This window comes from Polypterus senegalus, chromosome 6, assembly GCF_016835505.1.
Source record: "Polypterus senegalus isolate Bchr_013 chromosome 6, ASM1683550v1, whole genome shotgun sequence".
NCBI classification, from domain to species: Eukaryota; Metazoa; Chordata; class Cladistia; order Polypteriformes; family Polypteridae; genus Polypterus; species Polypterus senegalus.
In genome coordinates this window covers 64,087,482-64,107,490 of record NC_053159.1, presented here as the reverse complement: position 1 = coordinate 64,107,490, position 20,009 = coordinate 64,087,482, and the positions used below count along the sequence as shown (strand labels likewise).

At 39.9% G+C, this 20,009-nt stretch overlaps 1 protein-coding gene across 1 annotated transcript; it reads right to left on the bottom strand.

Annotated features, from left to right (window-relative positions):
- Window positions 1–3,028: 3,028 nt before the first annotated feature.
- aldh4a1 (aldehyde dehydrogenase 4 family, member A1) lies at window positions 3,029–19,762 on the bottom strand. The gene is made up of 15 exons (XM_039756150.1): window positions 19,630–19,762; window positions 16,036–16,129; window positions 15,860–15,952; window positions 15,434–15,481; window positions 15,182–15,337; window positions 11,756–11,905; window positions 11,592–11,666; window positions 11,003–11,190; window positions 10,807–10,880; window positions 10,351–10,547; window positions 10,216–10,263; window positions 9,592–9,744; window positions 9,299–9,420; window positions 3,568–3,686; window positions 3,029–3,249 (listed from the first exon to the last, which is right to left on the bottom strand). The coding sequence occupies exons 1-15, from the start codon at window positions 19,674–19,676 to the stop codon at window positions 3,137–3,139; spliced, it is 1,677 nt and encodes a 558-aa protein (XP_039612084.1). The 5' UTR covers window positions 19,677–19,762; the 3' UTR covers window positions 3,029–3,136.
- Window positions 19,763–20,009: the final 247 nt, after the last annotated feature.

The window sequence follows — 20,009 nt, the reverse complement described above, 5'->3', positions numbered from 1 at the left end:
ATGGAGTCTGGAAACGCAACCCTGTCAGGGTCTTTGGGGGAGGACTGCCCTGGATTCCACACAACATGGAAGTGCTCCAGATGACTGGGACAACAGACCGGAAGCTGCCGCTGCCTCATTTGGATTGAGTCAGAGTCAGGAGGCAGTGGGCTAAGCTCTTGGAGGAGGATGGAGGATTGTGCTTGGTGTGTTTGTTGTTACTTTTCTTGTAAAGAAGGTGTTGGAGTAGGTATCTGCTCTGGGGCTCAGTGGTGCCCCCTTGTGGGTACAATTGATATTTATAAGATCATGTATTATTGCTGTTGCTGTTTTTTATTCCTGTTAAATGCACAGTCATAGAGCTTAGCAACAAAGCATTTTGCTACGTTTATTAAGCTATAAACTAAGACTTGAGTAGATTAGTTCAAGCAGGTTTTGGGTGAATATGAAGTTTAACCGAGACTTCAGAGGATAGGACATGAAGCTCTGTATGAAAATCACATTAAGGCAATCCCAAAAAGAAGAGGCAGAGGAATAACCCTACATGTAATTTGATTCTGCTCCTCACAACACTACATCAAGCGTTAACTTTGTTTGCTTTGACTTCCAAAACACACAATTGGTGTGTTCCGCCTCACATTTCCATAACATCCTGACAGAGCCTGGGATGCTTTTGCATATTTCTGAAATATAACTCTGTGGTGTCACTAGACCACAAGAAACTTCACACCTGGAGGATTAAATCTTTACCACTGCTGAAGCAGGAGTATTATCTGAAAAAGGTCGGAAGAGACAAGACACCAAGCAGGTCATTCTTGAGACTGGGGCATTTCTTTCATTTCAGCTTCTTTAATAAGAATACATTTTTTGCTTTGTTCGGGTGCTTTGGATCTCAGTGTCTTTAATTGCCTGGCACAGCATACAGACTCACAAATGTCTCTGCCACTCTTGTCACCCTCGTTCTGCCAGCTGTGTAATCGGGGGGCTGTTACATGAAACTGACTCTACAAATCTGTCTAATGCTATCCTAGAAGAAACGGCAAACTGAAACCCACAGCTGACATTATACACTCTCTTATTTATCTCATCCCCAGTCTCAAATAACCAATACTTACATTCATCTGCAGGTTTTGTTATTTTTTTATTTAAAATTTGAGATTAGTATTTAGTAATACAGTAGAATAATCCAATAAAATAACACTTATATTTAAGTAAAATACAAGGCTCAGTGATCATTCTAGACATTCATTGATTTTTTTTAAGCAGAAAATTTAAATTGACAAAGTAATAAAAACATTCGAAAAATAATTTGCTTGTACCATTTCAATGTTTAAAATTCTCTTCAATACTGTATTGTATAAGTTAGGCTTTAGATATTTAAAAAATATGTAACAGGCAAGCTAAACATGTGGACACCACTTGGGCTTTGCTTTCTACGGATTAGCATTATTTTTTCATGTTCTTTTGTATTTCTCACTATTTTGGAAGCCACCCTGGCCCTAGAAAAGTTGCATTTCCTTGCTAGAAAGATAGGAAAGCTTCCACCTTCAAAGGCCATAATATTCATTAATGTGACACTGACCCTTCAAGCCAAGGCAATGCTGCTCACAAAGGCCTGTTCTTTTAATAAGGACCATTTTTCCTTTTTTTATTTTGCAGTTAAAAATCAGTTTCTAGCCCATAGGTTAAAAACAACTGTACTTGTTTTAAAAAATGCTATACAAGAGCCAATCTGCTCTTTCAACGTCAGTTAAAGTTTTAGTGCTGATTTCGGTATTCAAGAACTGCTCCATTTCTTAAGCATGTTCCTCATCAAGACGTACTCTTCCTTTCAAGGTACGTATGTTATATTTGACGCATCAGTCCTCTAAACACTGTACAAAATCACACTATTACCGACAACCTAAGCGTGTGCATTTATTTGGGTTTAGACCATCAAGTAGTTCTGGATATGAAGGCACATGGCAGGAAAGATATTTTGCTATAATATTCAAGACAATATTTCTCCTGGTTTATAATTTACTGATAACAAATTTCAAATACAGAATTACAGAATAAGAGAGTATGTAACCAAAGTGACTACTTTTTAACTGCAGCCAAATCATAATAAGCTAAAGTGGACGGATTTAAAATTTTAATAACTAATGGACTAGGATGCAAACTCCTTGAAAAGTGTTGTACATTACAGTTCTAAAAAGTACAGAATTACTTAAAAGTCTTTGAAGGACTTCAGCCTTACAGAACTGCACTTCATTTCACTTAAAGCTATAAATGAACTGAACCGATAAAATATTGTTGCAATGTAAAAATATGGGGCGTTACGGTGGGCATCACGGTGGTTCACTTCCCGGGTCCTCCCTGCGTGGAGTTTGCATGTTCTCCCCGTGTCTGCGTGGGTTTCCTCCCACAGTCCAAAGACATGCAGGTTAGGTGGATTGTGATCCTAAATTGTCCTTGGTGTGTGTGTGTGTGTGCCCTGCAGTGGGCTGGCACCCTGCCCGGGGTTTGTTTCCTGCCTTGTGCCCTGTGTTGACTGAGATTGGCTCCAGCAGACCCCCGTGACCCTGTAGTTAAATCCTTTTGTTGTGCCTAAAAAGTAACTATGCCTGTACCTGACAGCCTGTCTGAGCTAAAAGAATGCAGATGTACAGTGTTAGCCTCCCATGAACTGACTGATGCTTCAGAGGGCTCAAGCGGAAAGATGAGATCTTGTATAAAACATAAGCAAAACTCTAAAAAGTGAGCAAGCAACTCTGGGAATGAAGCTGCAAGCCATCACGATATGGTGTGGCCTCTGAGAGGTTGACAATAATCTTTTGGAACAAGCTGTGGCTTCTGGGGTACACTCTATACACTTTCAGAATATGGTGCAGCCTCAGAGATGCGGACTACATCCCATTACAGCAGCGGGTGAGCTTACAGATGCAGTCTGCGAACATTTGTAAAATTATGTGCAAACAGGTAAACTATCGAAAAAGTAAATGAAGATTTTTAGAAGACAGTTGATTCAGTTGATTCTTCTTCTTTCTCTAGATTTCCAAAATTCTATTGTAGTCATGAAGTAGCCGTTTGTCCTTTGTGCAGTCCTCCAGGTCAGTAGTTAAGTAGGCAGAATCAAGTTTCATGAGCTTTTTTTTTTTTATTTCGTCATCCCTGCTCATGACATGTAAGAATATTTCCATTCAGTCAGTGGAGCGTGTGTCTGCTTAATCACTTGTGGAGAGGTCCAGCGCAAAATATAGTGTGGTCCACCAGGCTTGTCGTTGGTACCTGAAAGTGAAATACCATATAAAAACAGAAGACATAAGAGCTCTTTTTCTTTATCATGATCAACAGGCATTAAATGTTTCTCCAAAACTAATAAATAAATAAATAAAATACAGTAAGAAAATGAAATTTATTCATAAAATGTATGCAGAAAACTTGCTTGACACCAGACAGCAATTTACTTTTTATACTAGTTAAGCAACAGCACAACCTATTAAGCTTTATCTATAAAAACTTGAAGATGCAAAAATAAGTCAAATTTAAACATCATAAATTTTTAAAAAGTGTGTAGCACTGTTTTTGTGATCGTGCATGTCTTACCTGAGGCACGAGAGCCACCAAATGGCTGCTGTGCCACTATGGATCCCGTTGACTTGTCATTTATGTAAAAGTTGCCTGCTGCATTCCTCAGTATCTTTGTCGCTTCAGCTATGATGTTTCTGGAAAGCAATAAACATCCAGCGGGAATCAAGTTAATTATGGTTTTATTATAACAACATATTCAAAAGTAAAAGTCATGCAAACTTCAAAACTGAAGATAAAACAAACTCTGCTATCTTTTAAAACTTCATTCTTCATTGCAGCCATCTTACAGCATACAGTATGTGAACAGTAGCTTTACAGCAGAATAGGGCACACTGTTAAGACTGAAAAATTCATATTGTAAATATATGTATCATAACTTGATATATAAAACAAATTCAAGTGTAAATGGCTATGGACATTTGGAGCGCAAACACAAAGTGGGCAAACAGGAACCCAATAAAGGCCAAACAAAACTTTATTTTTTTTTATCTCTCTGTGGCTAAGCATGATAGAAAATGGGTGGATAGCAATCACATTTTAAGATGGTGTTGCCTTTCACCTATCAGGGTACAAATAGAAGGAAGGGGGTTCCCTTCAAACTTTTACAGGAACAAATCTTGGATGGGGTGGCTCAACATTTTTATAAATCTAGCAGTAGAATTAGGAGAGGCCACCTGTGGTGGCTAAACTATATTTATGGGATATAATGCATATGGCATGGTTGAAATTAAGGGGTTTACCTAAATCTAAGCATGTCTGGGCCTGGCTAGTACATGAATGGGAGACCATCTAGGAAAAGCCTGGGTTGCTGCTGGAAGAGGTGTTGGTGAGGTCTGCATGTGGATCTCAATGCCCCAGTGCAGTAAACTACTCAGTCCTTTGGCTGAGACGTAAACCTTATGAGGTCCTTACTCTCCAAGGTCATAAAAGGTAGGTGGCCATCATTCATAAGGAGTAGGGCGTTTTCAAAGGTCCAGGCTAAACTGTCCACTGTGGCCTGATTATTGTAGTCCCCTAATCATCCCCTGGATTTAATTGGTTAACTATCTCCCTCAACACTTCATCACTTAATAGCTAATGTTTGGTGAGCGTACTGACACAAAATGGCTGCCATCACATCATCCGTGGTGGATGCTGCACATTTGCGGTGTCTGAACTGGCTCCCCACTCTCTATACAAAGTGCACTGAATAGTGAGAGTAATGAGTAGTAATGTCTTCCTCTTCTACAACTTCTAAAACCACATTTTATTTTAAAATACAATAGCATAAATCCTATAAATCATTGGCACTATTATTTTAACTTTAATAACACTGTGATCTTAGTGATCTTTCAGTAATCTAATTGCTGATTAATCAATAAACATCCAAAGAGGGATAAATATCTTTAACAAAGCACCTTTTTTACTGTCGAATTCAATTAGTGGTTGTTCAGTATTCAACCTGTTTGAGCTTATTGGGAAAGCTTCCATCACCTTTAGCTTAATGTTCTGGCCACTCCAGGAAAAAAAAAAAAACAGTGTGCAATCATGGCTTACATTTCTTGTGCAACTTGTGGATCATCTGCAAACATCCTCGGAGGTTTGTGTTGCAAGTGGACAAGATGGCAGCATTATTTGATAGGCCCTTTACTCTTGACAGGCCTCAGTTAATATCGCACTGGGGACAAAGTATATCCTACTTTTATGTCTTTAGTAGAATTTTCTGTCTTCCTAAAAATTTTAAAAGATGTGAATTGTTGATGATGGAAATCATCAGATCATCATTTTTGCTCTTTTTCGTGTTCATATAAATACTGCACTTAGAACCTTTTATGTTCAATGAAAAATATGAAAAAGAGGCGCAAATCTGATTTATCAATAAAATGTGCACTTCATCTTCTTACAAAATTAACTTTAAGGTCTGGTATTTTGGTTGATAACATAACTCCCCCATTGTGATAGAAAATACAATTTGTTATAATTGTTTTACACATATTTATTTTTAAAAGGTATCAAATTAAAAAGCACAGCAAATTAATCGCTGGTTGATTAAGTGACTTTCTCAGGGCTGAGTCAGTTTAGACAGCACATCAATGCAATTACTTTGGAAATCCCACTGGATAAACTTGGGCTGTAAAGTGGACTTTTGACATAAGTTGACTGAAAGAGGACAAACAGCAGAGGTGAGTGGACACTCAAACTACAGGTGATGGGAAAGGTGAAAAGCAAAGGAAGTGATTACAAATACAGTATACAGTACACAACTGTCATGTAACCACACAAGTTTCTAGGATTTGCAGGTATCAGGGTCTTAGGCCCCTCTGAGATATATGTTTAAATGAAATCCAAAATCTATGGTGGAGGAGGTCTTTGGGTTTTCTCAAGCATCTAAGATGTATGATGTTAAATTGATCAGGGGCTATATTATATATGATGAACAAAAGGATCAGGGACTTACCACTATGGGTCATATGTATGACTGAGAAAAAAATCAGGGTTAGGCCGCAATAGATCAGGGGCTTAAGTGTTTGAAGACCCCCACCTGACACCACAGCATTAGAGTACACTCAGTGAGCTGTTCTCACAGATCTAACTAACCACACCTGCATGCATAACCAATCAGGATGTCAAATTAGCACTGCCTGACTTGGTGCTCTGCTACATACACCAAGTATCACATATCTGCAGCCACATTTTAGTGAAGGTGATCTTCTGGAAAATGTTAAAACTGTTCACTAAAACAGTTTTACGGTGACTTATCAGCAGGCTGATGTCCCTTTCAAGTTGCACTGCAGAACTAAACTGTTTACTTTAATTTTGGTCAAACTCATTTCCTGACAAATTTAAAAAGTTATAATTGATATAAAGTTTACTCATAGTGACTACCACAGTGTATACCTACCAAGAATTGGACACCGGTACTCATGTTTGCAGCTCCTCACCAGAGCAGAAATAAAAGGGACGCGAAATGCAGGGGCTAAGATAAATTTGTTTAACCTAGCAGCTACCTTCTCGACGAATCTATATTACTAAATGAAGGTTGTATATACCTGTATATGCACGGATGCCAAACGCACCGAAAGCGCACGCGCACTGCGCCTCAGCACCCCGGAGTCAAACCCAGAGGCTTCCCAGAGTCAGTAGGTGGCGCTCAAACAACACAACACAACCTGGAAACTAAACTTCTGGGAGGTACAATATTTTCCGTACGTCGCTTAAATCATCCGACATCAGACGCCTCATCTTGGATGGGTTAATGCCGGTGAAGCTCGTCTGGGATAAGTCGGTTTTTCAAACGCAGCCGTGTAGTAGATTAGTTTAGCTGGATCAAATCATCCGAGATAAATGCGCGCGCCCGTGCTGATTGAAAAGCCCATATATATTGAGTCTAGAAAACATGATTAGCAAGTCTTTGATAGGCTGCAACAAAATGACGGAAGAATGGGTGCATTGTTTTTTTACACAAGCAGAGCAGGTCCTTTTATTCGAAGTATATGAAGAATTTCAAGATTTAATATGCACAAGGGGTAACACTGCAAAAGCAGCCCAAACCAGAAAAGACAGCTGGCAAAAAGTGACTGACAAATTAAACGCTAAGTAGTGTGCATTGTACTTACTGAATGCAGCGTTTCATTTCCTATGTGTCAGATTAATTATTATTTAATATGTCATAGTTCCAGATCAAACGTGAGCACAAGGAGAACATTGGAACAGGTTAAAGTGACGTACAAGAATATACTTCAAACTGGCAAATATTGATATATAACTATTTAAAGAATTGTTGACATAAAGAATCATATATAATATAAGAAACATTAATTTTAAAGCTAATAAGAAGGCAGACAAGCAAAAAACAGATGGAGGTCCACGCGGTCCAGACCTAACCCCTGCAAAAGAGTTGGCTCTCCAGCAAAATGCCCATCGCCCTGTTTCTGAGGGCATTTTTTTTTTTGTTGGGTCAGTTGCAGGGAATGTCATATCCCTAGAACTTGTGTCTGACCAACCAGATATTGACGAAGGTCAAATATTTGATGAAGACACTGTGTCTGATTATTTATCAGGAGGAGAGGTACATTTTCCAAATAATGTTTGATCAAACTCCACTCTGATCAGTCCCATGTGCCCCAATCACATTTGGAAATCCTGGGTAATGAGAATGTTAGGCTGATTGTGAGATTCTTTATGGAACTGTGGGTGTTTTTGCCTGTGTACCTGCAATGGCATGAAACGCTTCTTTTATTGTCTGCACACGCAGGTGTCCAGGAAACACTATGAAACCCCGAAGGAAATATTTCAGAGCCAAACAGACTTTACGAATTGCCTGGCAAACTGCACTTTTAGATAGGTTTTCCGCATCGCCTACAGTATATAGAAAAAGTGCCGCTTGCAAAAAAACTCAAAGCAATGCATACTGTCTGTGTGATTGATTGTGAGAGCCCGACTTCGCCTAGTTTGACTTCGAATATAAGGTGCTAATAAATCTTTGAGGTACAATATCCCCCCACCTAACCCCCCCAATAGCGCAAAACCCTCTCTATATGAAATTCTCTTCTTAAAATTTGCGCACTAATATTAATTGGTCGCCCATTCATGAATGGCAAAGCCTTGACTGAATGAATTCCATGCACGGAAACTGATTAAGTGTGTGAGCTAATCCTTGTTTACATAAACAAACCTGCTCCGTGCAGGTTTCAGGATTTGGATGTGCTGCTATGACAACACATCCAGCAAAAGTTTCGAAAAACCGACAGATCCAGGATCATGCCAAATTGTCAACATTTACATCCTGCTAAACGAGTAATCCATGTACGAAAAATACCCCCCAGGTCACAATAGAACCCCTGCCCGAACACGAACACCACCGCATATACAACCTTCGTTTAGTAATGTTTGTGTATATACAAGGATTGCAAAGGCCAGTGGCTAGAAGCACCGACAGCGCACGCGCACTTCGCCCCAGAGTCAAACCCAGCGGCTTCCCAAAGTCAGTACGTGGCGCCCAAACAACACTACCTGTAAACTAAACTTGAGGTAAGGCGTTGAGGTTGTATATATGCACAGATGCCAGAGGCCACAAGCAAGCCGTACACACTACCACCGCCGCCCGAATGCGACCGCCCACACCACCTTCGTTTGGTAATGTAGCCCTCCAAGCCCGGATCCACCGCCATGGTCACTTAAGCAAGCGAATCCGCCGTCAGCAAACGACTTCTAGCTAACGACACAGCCATAGAAAAACAAAAACGAGACCGCATGGATATAAACAATGAACGCATGCGCCTATAACACGCTTCTGAAACACCAGAACCAGATAAGTCACGGCTCCAAAAAGAAGCCGCTTTAGTACAAACATGTTTATTTAATTGAATGAAAACTTTCCCAGGACGCACCCACCCTTCATGATTTTTCTTCCCTCCAAATATCGGAGGGAACAGAAAGTTAGCTTCTTTCTTCTTTCGAGAATTGCGGGTTTGCTGGTATTGTTATGGGGCACGATTACCTGGGCGAGGAGTGTCTTTAAAGCTTGGAATAGTGAGGATCACAACTGTGAAATTGCAGATAGTTGTGGAAAATAATTCTGCATGAGCACTCCTCTAGTTTACAGCAGAACACCTTAGCTAATAAGCCACACAACTGTCTCATTGCAAACATTTGCTAAGCCTATTTGTCATATCACAAAAACAAAGCAATTACGGATTGAAAAGCGAATCTGGTCAGATGCTTACATATCATTATTTAAGCCATGGTCAAAATAAAAGCTACTTACTTGTCCTGTGCAAACACTGACCCAGTTAGGCCATACGGAGAGGTGCTGTCAACAAGCTGTAGGACATCTTTATAACGGTCATCAGGATAAACATAAATTGTCAGAACCGGGCCAAATATCTCCTAAGAAAAGCAATATGTTGCATATTAGAGACAATGGAAACATATTTTAAAGGGGAAAGACTGGTTAGAATTTTCGGAACAGAAATCCCCATTCTGAATTCTACAGGCACCACAGAGCAAAAGCCACGTCTTGGTTAAAATGTATGTATTTGACAACCACATGAAACTCACCTCCTTCATGATGGGATCCTGTGGGTCCTTTGTTTCAATAATGGTAGGCTCCACAAAGTAGCCATGCTTGTCATCACAGTGACCTCCAGCAAGGACAGTTAGGTTCGGGGAAGACTGTGCATGAGCTAACCACTTCTTGATGCGAGCAAATGCCTGTCAGGAAGAGGAAGTAGAGTGCATAAGATGTGTTATCTTTTCCAGTGTATTTTTACAGCAGAAAAATCCCTTAAGAATTTACAGCTCCATCTACAAGAAAGGCACTTTGCTTGTGGCTAAAGCATAAGAAGCATGAAGCTGTAACTTTACCTACTTATATAATTGGTGTAATGGAAAGTGCTTTCTTGTTTAGCCACCTAGGAGTGTGGGCTAAATCAACATTTTACATACATTAGCACACACTGGTGGATGAGGAAACAACCTGGAAACTACAAAGCTGCAGGTTCAATATATACAGTAGGTCTGGCTTACCAAACAATCATTAGCAAGTTCCTCACATTTGTCAGTGCTGCACTGTCAGGACATCTTTGCTACTTGGGAAGTAACAATCATGTACATAATACAGAAGAATGTATGTTAGAACACTTCCCGATTCAATTAGAAGTAAGATTTTTCAGTTTCCCTCACCTTATCATCAATAACGGCTGAAAAGAATGTCCCAAAATCCTCAACGGGCTGCATGGCAAGTGAGAAAGAGAAAAAGAAAATGTCACTTTTCACCTTTACTTCTCTAATAGCTTGTGTGACAGGTGCAGTACTCACATTGCCCAATTTCAGCTGCTTGTGGATCTTCAGGAGCTGCTCCTTGACTGCTGGCCACAGGCTGTCAGGTACATACATCCGAGAGCAGGCAGAACACTTTTGGCCACCATACTCAAATGCGGAGCGGATTGTTCCCAATACCACGCTGGAAACATCTGCTGATTTATGAACAAAGTGGAAGTTCTTTCCTCCGCACTCTGAAAGACAAGAGTCAGGAACCCTAATATGTAACCTTTTGTTATCCACTAGTGGCAACATTGACAGGACACAGCTACCCCAACTATAATCCATTCAGGTTCTTTACTTTGAGTTTCATTATTTGCAAAAAAAAAAAAAAATCTGGACATTGTGCTTTTCATGGCCATGCAGTTGTTGTAAATCAGCTACTTGGTTAAACTTAACACAGCATGCATTAACCATTTATACAGAGGGTAAAAACCACTAAGAAGAACCCACCTCCAGCAATGCGTGGGAAGTTCCGATACTGGGCCAGATTTTCTGCCACCTGTTTCCAGAGACGTTGAAAGGTCCTAAAACAAAAAGCACAGAAAGGTCTCCTTGATTTATTATAGAGGTAACAAGGAATGGTTTCGAACTTCTTAACTTACAAATGTTTAAGTAAGCCTATTCAAAAGGGAAAACATCTACATACGGGACACTACCAGTGAAGCTGATGCCTGCCAGGTGTTCGGATGCTGTCACAGTGTCACCAAACACAGGTCCATCTGCCGGAACAAACTGAATGATATTTGGGGGGAGTCCTGCCTCTCTGAGAATCCTGTAGACGGCATAGCTCGCTGACATAGCAGTATCGCTGGGTTTCCAGAGGACAACATTACCCTATAGAGCACCAAGTCACTCGGTTAAGCCTATACTCGTACTTTAGGTATAATAAGCAAAGACAGCTACCACAAATTAGAGGCTCATGAATATTCTCTAGACCACCAAAATGTGACAAACTGTGTGCTAAAAAGAAGTGTTATAATTAAGAAATAATTAATCTGAAATTCAAATGTTAACGTCCTGCCTCTTGATCCAATCAAGCTGAGGAATGAATGGCTCAGTCTGGAAAGGCAAACTTCTTTGGCAATTACTGAAATCTTCTAAAAAAGTAGGTTATTTAATGAGTTTTCACTTGCACCTAGAACACTCACTTAACTTCATGTAATGCTGATAACAGCCTTACTTAAAGCTAAAGATTAAAAGTAAGTCTGGAGTATTCGTGCTGCAAACTGACTTACCATCAGAGCTGGTGCACCAGCCAGGTTCCCACCAATAGCTGTGAAGTTGAAAGGTGAAATGGCAGCAATAAATCCCTGCAGAAGAAATAAGAGAAAGAACGTAGCAAACGCAAGGATCTCCCTGAAATATGAACTTTCCAAACCCCTCTCGCTCTACTTCTTACCTCCAGACCCCGGTACACAGCAGTGTTTGTGCTGCTACCCACACTTAATGGCTGTTGATGCTCCAAGTCAATGGCATGCTTGGCATTGAAGCGAAAGAAGTCAATCAGTTCAGCTGCAGCGTCTATCTCAGCCTGGACCACTGTTTTCCCCTGTAGAGCAAAATCAGGAATAATTAGGCTTTTTTGTATCTTTACGTACTTGTTACTTTTGCTAGTCTTTACCATGTTGTTGCAGTAAATACAAATACCATTATTTAACATTACATTCAAACACTCAACATGAAGAATTAAATAAAAAATATCTAGATAATATTCAGTACTTTGCTTGAAAATGTATAAGAAACTCCACTGAAAATCAGTTACACAAAACAGGCACAAACAACTAGTTGACTTTCAGGATAGTGAGACCAAGTAAATGCAAAATTGGATATGCTGTTATAATAATATGTTATGCTGAGGTCAAACAAAATTTGTGAAGGTCCCAATAAAGTGTGACATCCATCATTTACAAAAATACAGAAAATTCAAGACTGACACTAACCTACCCAGGGATACAAATATCATTAAATTAACTCAGACCTGACTACAAGGTGCTGATTTTATTCTTAGACATCAAATTTAAGGAGTCTACAAGTGTTTTACCTCCATCATTACCCAGAGGCTTTAACTATCTTCAGTTGATAATGGATTCAATGTTATAGTGGAGTGGTGTAGTACAAATTGTGTCTGCCCGTCTGGCAGTTGAAGCTAAAAACAAAAATGGATCACACAAAAATAATGCTCCAAGGCATAACCTGGAAAGACTGAGAAAAAGACACTGTGGACTTTTTAAATGAACAATTAATCAGAAACCATCAAATTCTACCAAAACAGCTGCAATTATATAAAGACGCAAACTAACGAACAGCCAGGTCATTTATCAAAAATTTTTGTTAACAGTATGTACTTCAGGCATATAAACAGGCAACCTCCACTTCAAAAAACTGCTGTCTTTACTAAAGCAAAAAAGCTTCCAACATTATTACTTGAGCACAAAGGCTTCCAAAATACTAGATATTTTTCAAAATATAGGCAGGTCAGGCAAAATCCCTTAATTACATATTGTGCATAAAGTCCAGAGGGTCCATACAGCCATAGTATCCAGGATTTAAATTTCCATCAGTGAATATTCACACCGTTGTCCATCAAGCTGACATGTTTCATGATTCTACCCCTTCACCAGGGCCAGACAAACTGGAAACTAAAAATAAATACATTTCACATCTCATTACGACATTATATAATTCATACTTGGTAATGGGTATTCATATTAAAACCTTACCAAAATGTAAACCTTACCATATAAATATGATCCCTCTATGTTTTTCTTCAAAAATGATGGTAACAATCAAGGACTGACTAACCAATTAATCAAAATCATCAAAATACATTACACCAGTTGCAATTATGCAAATATACAAACCAAGTAGGCGAACAGCCAGGTCACCCATCAAACAATTTTGTTAACATTACGTACTACAGGCTTGAGTAATAATGTTGGAAGCTTTTGTATTTTAGGAAGGAAAACAATTTTTTGAAGTGGAGGTTGGGTATTTGTGTACCCATAGTATTTAATGTTAATAAAAATTTTTGATAAATGACCTGGCTGTTCTTTGGTTTGTATTTTTAAAATGAATTACACATAGCCAAACCTCCATAAAATAATGTGACATAAAGATATCTAGGTATACATACAGTGCATCCGGAAAGTATTCACAGCGCATCACTTTTTCCACATTTTGTGTTGTTACAGCCTTATTCCAAAATGGATTAAATTCATTTTTTCCCTCAGAATTCTACACACAACACCCCATAATGACAATGTGAAAAAAGTTTGAGATTTTAGCAAATTTATTAAAAATAAAAAAATTGAGAAGCACATGTACGTAAGTATTCACAGCCTTTGCCATGAAGCTCAAAATTGAGCTCAGGTGCATCCTGTTTCCCCTGATCATCCTTGAGATGTTTCTGCAGCTTCATTGGAGTCCACCTGTGGTAAATTCAGTTGATTGGACATGATTTGGAAAGGCACACACCTGTCTATAGAAGGTCCCACAGTTGACAGTTCATGTCAGAGCACAAACCAAGCATGAAGTCAAAGGAATTGTCTGTAGAGCTCCGAGACAGGATTGTCTCAAGGCACAAATCTGGGGAAGGTTACAGAACAATTTCTGCTGCTTTGAAGGTCCCAATGAGCACAGTGGCCTCCATCATCCGTAAGTGGAAGAAGTTCGAAACCACCAGGACTCTTCCTACAGCTGGCCGGCCATCTAAACTGAGCGATCGGGGAAGAAGGGCCTTAGTCAGGGAGGTGACCAAGAACCCGATGGTCACTCTGTCAGAGCACCAGAGGTCCTCTGTGGAGAGAGGAGAACTTTCCAGAAGGACAACCATCTCTGCAGCAATCCACCAATCAGCCCTGTATGGAAGCCACTCCTGAGTAAAAGGCACATGGCAGCCCGCCTGGAGTTGCCAAAGGTACCTGAAGGACTCTCAGACCATGAGAAACAAAATTCTCTGGTCTGATGAGACAAAGATTGAACTCTTTGGTGTGAATGCCAGGCGTCACGTTTGGAGGAAACCAGGCACCGCTCATCACCAGGCCAATACCATCCGTACAGTGAAGCATGGTGGTGGCAGCGTCATGCTGTGGGTATGTTTTTCAGCAGCAGGAACTGGGAGACTAGTCAGGACAAAGGGAAAGATGACTGCAGCAATGTACAGAGACATCCTGGATGAAAACCTGCTCCAGAGCGCTCTTGACCTCAGACTGGGGCGAACTCTGTGAATGTTCTTGAGTGGCCCAGCCAGAGCCCAGACTTGAATCTGATTGAACATCACTGGAGAGATCTTAAAAATGGCTGTGCACCAACGCTTCCCATCCAACCTGATGGAGCTTGAGAGGTGCTGCAAAGAGGAATGGGCGAAACAGGCCAAGGATAGGTGTGCCAAGCTTGTGGCATCATATTCAAAAAGACTTGAGGCTGTAATTGCTGGCAAAGGTGCATCGACAAAGTATTAAGCAAAGGCTCTGAATACTTATGTACATGTGATTTCAAAAACCTCAAGTAAAATTTTTTCACGTTGTCATTATGGGGTGTTGTGTGTATAATTTTGAGGAAAAAAATGAATTTAATCCATTTTGGAATAAGGCTGTAACATAAAATGTGGAAAAAGAGATGCATTTAACTGTCTCTCAAGGTGTGTGTTTCAATGATCATGTTATATGTGTCTTTACATCAGTTTTCTGTTTTTGAGCATTTGTGCACCAGTACTTGCAGATGATTTCCATGACACTGCCTATGTGTGTTATGCAATACCCTCAGTGTCATTTTTGTCAGTGTCTTATATGTGAGCATAGTTCAGCCACAATGGAGGTAACAGTACCTGGCCAATCATTGTTTTTGCCAGCAGCTCTGCTCTGTAAGGCCCACTGATCAGGTCAGCAGCTTTGAACAGAATTTGTGCTCTGTCCTGGACAGGTCGGAGATCCCACTCCTTCCGTGCAGCAAGGGAGGCATTGATGGCTTTGTTCAGTAGCACCTACAGGAAGAGTACAAAGATATGAAGCTGAGCATTCTGCACATGAAAGGGCACCAAACACAACTCACACCCCAGAGCCATAAAAACAAAGCTCACCTTATCAGCATAGCAGAACTTGGCCACTTTGTGAGAATGGTTAAAAGGCTAAAAGAGTGAGAGAGAGGGGGGTGAAAGAAGAAACATCACTTGTCAAGTATATGTTTGCTTATTAATTTCTTCTATTTAATTGTATCTTTATATTCTGGTTCCAACTGCATCACTTTCTTGATTTTCACCACCCATTCATAAATGTACTGACAGTGGATTTCTGCCATCATTACCTCCACCAAAAAAGGCAATAAGTGGAGGATTCACTATTAAGAGTTGACTGGCATCACCTGCCTGGCTGTGCAAATCAGTTCGATGCACTGTTATTTTTACCCCATATTTTAATCAGAGTATCTATAACAGAGCATAATTTGTCAAAGAAAACAGATATAGTAGCAATAGATCATATGTTGCATCCTAGGAACTCTCACCTACCGACACCTGATATCGAACATCCTTGGTCCAGATGTGTTCATCTCCTATCACACAAGGAACCTCCTCTGTTTTCCCTTTGAGCTCTTGCAGGGCCTATAAATCATAAGATATAAAGTATGCTAAGGTCTTTTCTTGCTGCAGCAGCTACACCTCAACTGCCCAGAAGGAAAACACACCTTTTCTAGTGCCTTCCTCTCTGAGCTTCCAGGATTAAAGTCCAGCACAGGCTCATTTTTTACCTCCACACAGCAGTGGCGAGTTGTTGTTAATCTACAATGAACAAAAAGATGGTTAAGTGGAACAATACAGTTAAGTGGACACAAGCTGACCAGTGGCCACACTACCAAGATTCAACAGTGCCTCTAAAACTAACATGTGCCATGAGATCACAACACTCTCAGTATTCTGTGAAGAAGACAGTCATACTATGATGCTAAATTCACAAAACTGAGACAAATATCCTAGAAAAAAAAATGTAGGACTTTGTTTTGTTAGAGCTGTGCTTCTTGCATTAATGGAGGCAGTGTGGCACTGTTGTTAAAGCTTTGGACCATGAGCGAGTCACTTCACCAGCCTGTGCTCCTGTCGGAAAAACAAAACAAATGTAACCAATTGTATCTGAACTGTTACAAATCACTTTGGATAAAGGCTTTGGCCAAATAAGTAAATGTAACGCGACCCCTAATACTCTGTCACTTAAATATTTGTGTTGAGCCAGCACAATGCAGAAATGCGGTTCTCTTTAAAATCGTGATAAATCTCAAATGATCAATGTGCGAGTCACATAACTCCTATCCTTCGCTTCTATACTCTATCACACAATTTAAGTATTAGTGTAGGAAAGTAAAAAATTCTATTATGCATATCTAAAAAATATTAAAGAGATGCTTAAAGATGCAGCCTGGCTCACTGACACACAAGATTCCCCAATGATGTCCTCTTCATTTGTGTGCTAGGCCTTATTTTTAAAGCCACACGAGCATATAGCAGTGAGAGGCACAACGTACAGACAGCACTCTCATACTGGCGCTCTTCAGAAGAGCTCCCATGGGTGGAGAGGTTTCAGCTTGGGCTGCTCACATGTATATAGTCAGCCAGCCTGCCAGGAGCCTACTGGGCATGTCCGAGTTCCATTTTAAAGCAGTAATTGTTAGGTGGAATTTGAGCTCATGTTCCAAAAATACAGACTTTTGTAGCTAATAATTAAAAATACAAAAAACAGGAGTAAACTGGGCGTTGGTGATCAGTTTCTAAGTGGCTGATTAAAGATCAAAGTCACTAGGACAAACATCAGAAAGTGGCCTGACCCTGGAAAGACACCACCAAACTGGCGAGTTAAAGAAACAAATCCCATACGCCTTCCCTTAGTACCCAAAGTTTAATCATTAAAGGCACTGCCTCATCCATCTGCAGACCTTGGACGTGTACAGGATTTGCTTACCAAAAACACAGTTAAACTTTTGGAACTGCTTTTGCTCCTACAAGCCAAAAGTGTAAAGTACTTGAGAGAGGCACCCAAGTTAACAGATGGTACTAAAAAGCTATGGATGAGTAAATCTAAACTGGGCACTCACTCTGGCAACCCTAATCCATCAAAATGAAGCACTTTACTCCAGCATCCCGATAACAGCAAATGTGTATAAGACCTTTTATTTTTTTTTAAATCCATCAATATGTATTTAGTACAAAATACCTCGAGGAGATCGACTATAAGATGAGGGCTGCCTGACCCTGCTGTTATCTTAAACCTTTAGGCTCAGTAGCCACTCTCATACTCCTAGCATTATCTTATCAGTTACTTTCACTAATAACACTTTCCTTGGAGTCATAAAGCAATAAGAACCTCACTAAAGCTTGTATAGATCTGACAGGCTAAATGGATTTATCAAGTAGGGATAATACGACGGAGAGAGGAAGAGAAGAGAAGAGTGCAAATCGGAAGTCAATACTAGAAATCATTAAAGCAGTCAACCAGTAAAGTCTAGTCCGACTCACAAATCGCAGCTGAGAATTCACATTCACATGTATTTATGAAGGTAATTTATCTGAAGGAACTTATGAAATAAACAATGTGAGCCCTGAAGTAACTCCCACAGGGTCTCAGGGCAATTCAGTGCAGGACTCTGGTCAGGCAGGTTTGTGTTTTATAGTCAAATAACTCAGCCACTGGCCAAAATGCCAGCTTTGGTATTACATAATACCAGAAGATATCAGTATTGCATGGTTGAAAATTATAACATTTTAAAGTAAACTATGGTGCATATGTATCAAAACCACATTACACTGAGAATTTAAAAAACCTATCCAGATCTGATTCTTATAGAGATACATAAAAAGGCCTTAAATGCATAATAAATGCATAATAAAATACTGAAAAAACAAATTCAAAAGTAATAAACAAGAGGCATAAAGAAATAAAGGATAAAAAGTAAATATGAATAGTTCAATGACACATTATATAATAAGATCTAAATATATTTCATGATAAAATACTACCCCAGGAACTGTGTGAGAAGTCTGTACATTCTTCATGTGTTTGCCTAGATTTTTACTGTACAACATTACCTGTGAGGACTTTGGATCCCCTTGTATGTGTACTTTCTTTTCCAGGTATACTGGTTTTCTTCAAACATCCCAAAGACATGCGTGTTAGAATAAACGGCAACTGTAAATTAGATCCTGTGTGAGATGGTGTGTGGATATGTGTGCCCTATGATCAGTGCCGGTGCTTGGTTATTTTGAGCACTAGGCCATGCTTATTAGTGTGCCAACCGACTGTTCTGTAGCTAACCTGTGCAACTGGGCCCCCACCGAAATGGTGGCACCAGCTTTGCCTATGAAGGTCTGGCATTTTGTCCAGGGTTGGTTACTACCTTGTGTTTGATACTGCAGGAATAAAATCTACTTCCCCAAAACCCTGAAGTGGATTAAACAGGTTCTGTGATGGTTAGATGGAACCCAAAGGCATACATAATAAGTCACATGGTGACTCGACATTGACCAGATATGAGTGACTGGGTGTGTGTGCCCTCTGGTAGACTGGCACCTTTGTTGGCTGCAAATGCATGGTACCTGATGCAAACCTGATTGATTCTAGAGCTATTGTAATGCAAAAAGAAGGTTAAAAAATTGGTGGATGACTTTAGAACATCATATTAGAATTTACATTTCAGAAGGGGAGGAGCAGATGCAATAATTGTAATCATGATAGGTTTCGACATTACATTCGATAGAATGAACACAGCGTTACATTTTAATGCATTTATCTTAAAAAAAAATAATTAGCACAATCACCAGATTCTTGTTACTTGAAGAAATTGAAAACCAATTCATCTCTGATCATTAAAGTTCGTTTCCAAGAGTCCAATACATCAAACTAACTGGAAAAAGAGCAGTAGTTTTTTGTTTTTTTTAAATACTGTGTGACAATGTCTGACTGACTGGTAATCTTATAGCAGCTGTGCGGGTTACGTGACTATTTGTTCGGTATTTTAGTTAGTGGATATGCCATGACTGGTGTCTAAGTGAATCACACATTAACTGCTACTCGAGCATGAAAGGTCGGTCTTTATGAGACTTAGACCGGTGGGGAATTAAAATGTGAAGGTTTAAGATGCAGATCAAGCGTTGGACGGGTTTTAGATTTACAAAGAGATTGCAGGGCACTGCGTGAGAATGAGACGAAGAAGAACTGGACAGGTAAGGCAGCCAATAGGAAAAGTACACAGACAAATGGACACCGATTTTTATTCTAGGTATTAAAGACGTACCCCCTCCAGCTGTGGACTATCGTGCTTCGCAATCGGAGCATGTTCATCTGCAGCAATAAAAGTCGTCAGTTATAAAAGTCACACGAGGAAAGCAGCCTGTCAAGTGCACAAGCATAAGGATAAGATCGCTTTCTTAATATCGGCTTGGCGGCCAATTGCTTATGGAGACGGGAACACGTGACAACAGATCTGCCCGGACTGTCCTATTGTTGTCAAGCAAAGGAGCGATAAACATTTTCATACAATCTGTTCATAGATTTGATATTATTCTTTTGTTTGGCGCACAGACACAGATAGTTGTATTAACATCTTTTTTTCTCTCTCTTTCAAATTCTGACACGTTTCTGCACCCAATGCTTTGATTTATGCAGTTTTAACCC

What these genes read in the sequence shown, in the direction of transcription:
- aldh4a1 (XM_039756150.1), bottom strand. Translation starts at nt 19,676, where the DNA reads ATGAACATGCTCCGATTGCGAAGCACGATAGTCCACAGCTGGAGGGG. An exon ending in AGTTCTGCTATGCTGATAAG is followed by an intron (nt 15,338 to 15,433) that starts GTGAGCTTTGTT and finishes CTCTTCCTGTAG; the next exon opens with GTGCTACTGAACAAAGCCAT. An exon ending in AGGATCCCATCATGAAGGAG is followed by an intron (nt 9,421 to 9,591) that starts GTGAGTTTCATG and finishes TGCTTTTCTTAG; the next exon opens with GAGATATTTGGCCCGGTTCT.